The following is a 4,632-nucleotide window of genomic DNA, read 5'->3' on the forward strand; positions in this document are numbered from 1 at the left end:
TGTTTAAATCTGTGTGCATTGGAAGATGAGTGTCTTAGAAAAGCAGGACTAAAAACAGTTTGATGTGAAAAACAGTAAGAACTAGTAAAGAGACTTACACATGCTTATCTTCTTTCCACCCCAGGTACAAACAACTCAGAGTCCCGGAAAACCAAAAAGAAGAAACCACACATGAGCCTGGTAGGGGGTGCTCCAGGAATGAGCTCCAGTAAGAAGAAACTGAAGCCTAAACCGCTCGCACCTCCCACCCCCAGCCTCTATGACGACATCAACTGAATGACACTGGGCTGGGGAAAATGGGGAGGGGAGGATGTGCCCCAGTACCCTTCAGACCCAGTTCATGGGAAAGAGGCTGGGCTGTGTCCTCCTGCGTGCCCTCTCATGTACATCTTTTTTAAAAATTAACTGTGAAGAGACATGGCTGCATGTCTTCCCCCTCCCTCCTCCCAAACCTCCAACTCTCATTGCACCGTCCTTTGTGTCCACTGGATGTGGAATGAAAAGAAACGGACTGCTTTTGGTGCAGTGGGCACCCACCTCTTCTGGGAAAAGGGGGTGGTGGTTTGAGGTAGGGCCTTGAAGATGGATGATGCCTCCATCAGTCAGGGAGTAGCCATTCCCCCCCCTCCCCCTACACGTGTCTATTTATTGTGATGTTAGTGGATGTTCAATCATGACTATATACGATGGCATCGTATTGCTTAGCAACACTAGAGATTGGGCAGGGGGTGGGGTTTGTGGCCTCTATTTCCTGGTCCAGTTTGGAAGGGAAACCAAGGGGTGTCTGGGAGAATGGATGATGACTGTTGCCTTCAGTCCTGCCCTCGTCCATTATCTGCCCCAGCAGCCGCCTCTCTGTCACAAGCAGCAGCATGAGATTGTGATTCGGCCTCTTCCCCTCTGGGCTTTCGCAGTGCTTGGTTATTAAGAGATCAGTTTTGTAGCCTCTGGGCCACTCTGCCCTTTAGTAGGACTACTGTCCTTATTGTATTGGAAACTCAGAAGTGCACACAACCTGAGGAAATTGAGGAGATGCAGAAGGGAGATTGCATCTGATATGGTAACCATCGCTACTGCTCCCTTTCCAAATGGTTGTCCTCCTGCCTAGAGGCATTTTAAAGAATTGGTATAAAGCAAGCTGAAAAGTGGCTGTACTAATATGGCCATCTTTCCCACCAAATACCAGTGGATGGAAGCTGGTGAGCTACTGGTGTCTTAACTTGCATTGGGATACAAACTCCCAAACCTTGGAGCCAATATCATAATGATTTTCATTGCTTTATATACATCTTGTATGTAAGTGTGAATCTTCATACACCCCTAGCTGTAAACTTCAATCTTGTTGAATCCTAAGTAGCAAACCTATTGGTATGTTCATTGGGGGCAGACAGATGGCCTGGGTTGTAGTCTGTCATCTGTCAATCACTTTTTCCTTATGGTGGTATGTATGAATGAACCTTGCCCTTAAGTATTGGAGCCAAACTCAGTTTGGGTGGATGGTGGTAAGATAGGATGTAAGGAAGAGGGGAGGATATATGCTCTAGGTGAATGGACTATGACGCCTTCTTTCACTGTTTTCTTCTCCATATATCTCTCTTCTACCCTCAGTCTTGTCCTCAGCTTCATTCCTCCTTACAAATAGCTGCAGTTTTATATCTAGTGCCATAAATCATGATTGTCCTACATTTTGCAGGTAGAGGCTTGAAAATTTAAAGCTATTACTGGAGCATCAGTGACTTTTCAGTCTCTCTCGCTATGCTCCCCTCTTGTATCCTCTACTTTTAATGAGATTTAGAACAGGAAAAAGACTGAAGTGCCACTCAACCAACTGGGTAGAAGCCCTACAACTGCTTTTGCATGTACTGTATGTAAAAGGTATTTTTTGAGTTCACCACCATCCCTTCTAAAGAATACAGGTTTTCCTCCTACAAATATGTTGTAGTGCCTGTGACTAATTCTGCACTGCAATAAAGTAACAGACCATTTTCTATAATGTAGTAATGGCTATAGGTAGCCTATTCTAGAATACTGGTTTAGATGCTAGGCACTGAGAATCTAGGGCCACAGTGATGCTGGCTCTCTGGATTGGGGTGGCTGACCCTTAACTGAGATCTGCATTTTGCTTTGGACTTTCTGCCTGCTGTGCCCCATGCCCCCACCCTACATTTCTTATAGTATCTGAAAAAGCCTTGGTATGGTCAGATAAGGGCCCTCCTTTCTCTCTCAAAAGCTATGGGTCAAGTAATTCTCTTGGCACACAGAGCATCCTGTAAGAGAACTATTCCTGGAGTATATTGTTTCAGAGTGCAGAGTTGGGAATTCTGTGATTGAATGCTTCCTCCACATATATGAAACAAAACTGCATATATATGAAACTCCACATATATGAAACTAAAGAGCCTTATCTCCTTCAGGCTAGTTTTTGAAGTATAGGATTGTGGGTTTTTATTTTTTAAATAACTCAATCATGCAATCTCTACCTGCAAACTGAAATGCTGCCGCTGAGGAACAACTGTCACCCACAGAACTATGTCTAGGATGAGCCTCTGGGTGGTGCCCATTGTGCTTTTGCTTCCTTGCTAGCACCCTACATGGTTCCCTGGCACTCCTGGTGGCTGTTGGGCCCAAAACGTAGCTGCCACATTTCCTTGTATTTCTGTGGACATGCTATGTGTGCTGCACCCAGAGCCATTGAATGTAAGGTGCTGCTGATGGTCAAGGTGTAGCTGGTTAGGAGGCTGATGGGGGGGGGGGGGGCACTTAGTAAGCTCACAGTGTTGTTTGTTTTCCTCCATTTTTGCCTACCTAGGCAAAAGATAGCTGAGATACAGAGTTTGCTCTGGGCCACAATGGGCCCTTGCTATTGTCTTTTGCCAGGCAGGGCCAGGAAACCCGATGTTGCACTCATGCAAAATGAAGCTGATTGCCAACTGCAGCTGTTTCTGTCTGCAGAATATCACGGCATTTTTTAAGAAACCCAAGACTGTGTGTTGCTCTCTAGTGGATATTTTTCAATACATGACTCTGTGTAGGAGTGGGTTGGATAGAATAGCTCTACCTGATACCTGCTTTTAACTGAACTATTTGGACTGAACAAGCTTTTTTCAAAGGGAAATAGGTGGTGGGGAGGGGACAAGATAGACTTTGGGTCAAACCAGGATCAGTTAACCATCTCTGCCTTGCAGCCACGGGCTATGCAGCGTTAAGTACAAACATGAAACTGCAGGCTACCTGGCATAAGTTCTGCAGTAGCACAAACGTAGTCCAAGTAGGAGTGGGGAGAAGAGAGAAACATACACACTAAAGATCTTTGCTCATCCTCCATGTTTGCAGCTGAAGCTGCTGGGATCATGTTGCAGGCAACTTTGGAGATGTAGCATCAGGGTCATTTTGAACACAAATTTAGTGGGGTGGGGAGAGGATGTGGGTTTTTAAAATATATAAATAAATATATATATATGGGGCTCTGTATCTACACTTGCATCCTTTATTTTTTTAAGGTAGGCCTGTTTCACTTGAAGAAAAAAAAACCCTTGTATTCTATCATGAGTGGCTTGATCATGAGAGGTTTTTAATTTGATATACAAACTGCACCCATGTGATATTTGAACATGTGCAGAAATCATTGGAGTAAGTACTGTACTGTCGTCTGATTTTTAATTTTTTTCCAGTTTTGCTTATGTAATCTCAGCCTGTACAGGTAGGTAGCTTTAAAAATAAAATTTGTCAGATCTGTAACTTTTCTGCCATCCATGGATTGTGGAATGCCTGTGTAAATAAACAGCAGCTCTGCTTGGTATCTGAGCTTGAGAGTTTTATCAAAGAACTATTCTTAGCATGGATGATCAGTTGACTGAAAGAGGAAAACACTATTGAAAACCTAACTGTTTAAGACGGCTGCTTTATTTTTCCAGGATGCAGTGTGGCACTGGGTCTTAAATCTGAAGGTCCTGGGCTGCTGCTTCAAGAAAACACTTTGGATCTCACATAAGAGGTTTAATAATGGGTAGATACTATTCTAAAACTTATTCTGATATTGTCAAGGTAGGGTGACTTTTTCAAAATCATGCTGATGTAGATCTGAATATTCTCTTCTACCCTCCTGTGGTTTATTTTTAAAGAAACAGAACCTAAATTATTATTTTTTAAGGCCAAGGCTTGACAAAAGAATCTGAAGTATAAGAATACATCTGCATAGGTACTCCAGCAGCATGTCCATTCATAAGTACTATAGCCCAGGACTACTGACTTTTATTATAGGCTTGGAAACTCACAATATCCACTGAGATCTCATAACCTGCATGATACAGGTCTTACTATGATCCAGGGATTTCAGTACCCCAACACAACTCCTTGTTCCTCCCCCAGAAGCATGGTAAATTACACAAGTTAAACACTTGCTAGGATTAGGTAACTTATCTAGCTCAAACTTGGGCTCTTCTTGATTCACTCCTAGACCAATCCCAAGTTCTAGCTGTACATATACTACCCATTTTTTCTGTTTAAGGATGGCATTTTCATCCCATTCCTGCTCTTCATGTAAATGCTAAGTAAGCCTCTCATGGAAGATAAGAAGGAAAGTCTTGATCTCAAAGGCTGTCTTCTAATTTAGTCTGACACAGTTGCAGTGAA

The 4,632-nt window shown here is 43.2% G+C and overlaps 1 protein-coding gene across 6 annotated transcripts in view; it reads left to right on the top strand.

Annotated features, from left to right (window-relative positions):
• ATXN7L3 (ataxin 7 like 3) overlaps positions 1-3,804 on the top strand; it is a 39,519-nt gene extending 35,715 nt beyond the window's left edge. For all 6 annotated transcript variants that reach the window (XM_053260009.1, XM_053260012.1, XM_053260008.1 and 3 more), the window contains exon 13: positions 125-3,804. In XM_053260009.1, the coding sequence (XP_053115984.1) occupies positions 125-276 (152 nt within the window). In that variant the 3' untranslated portion in view covers positions 277-3,804. The remainder of the gene's footprint in view (positions 1-124) is intronic.
• Positions 3,805-4,632: the final 828 nt, after the last annotated feature.

This window comes from Hemicordylus capensis, chromosome 6 (genome assembly GCF_027244095.1).
Source record: "Hemicordylus capensis ecotype Gifberg chromosome 6, rHemCap1.1.pri, whole genome shotgun sequence".
Taxonomy (NCBI): domain Eukaryota; kingdom Metazoa; phylum Chordata; class Lepidosauria; order Squamata; family Cordylidae; genus Hemicordylus; species Hemicordylus capensis.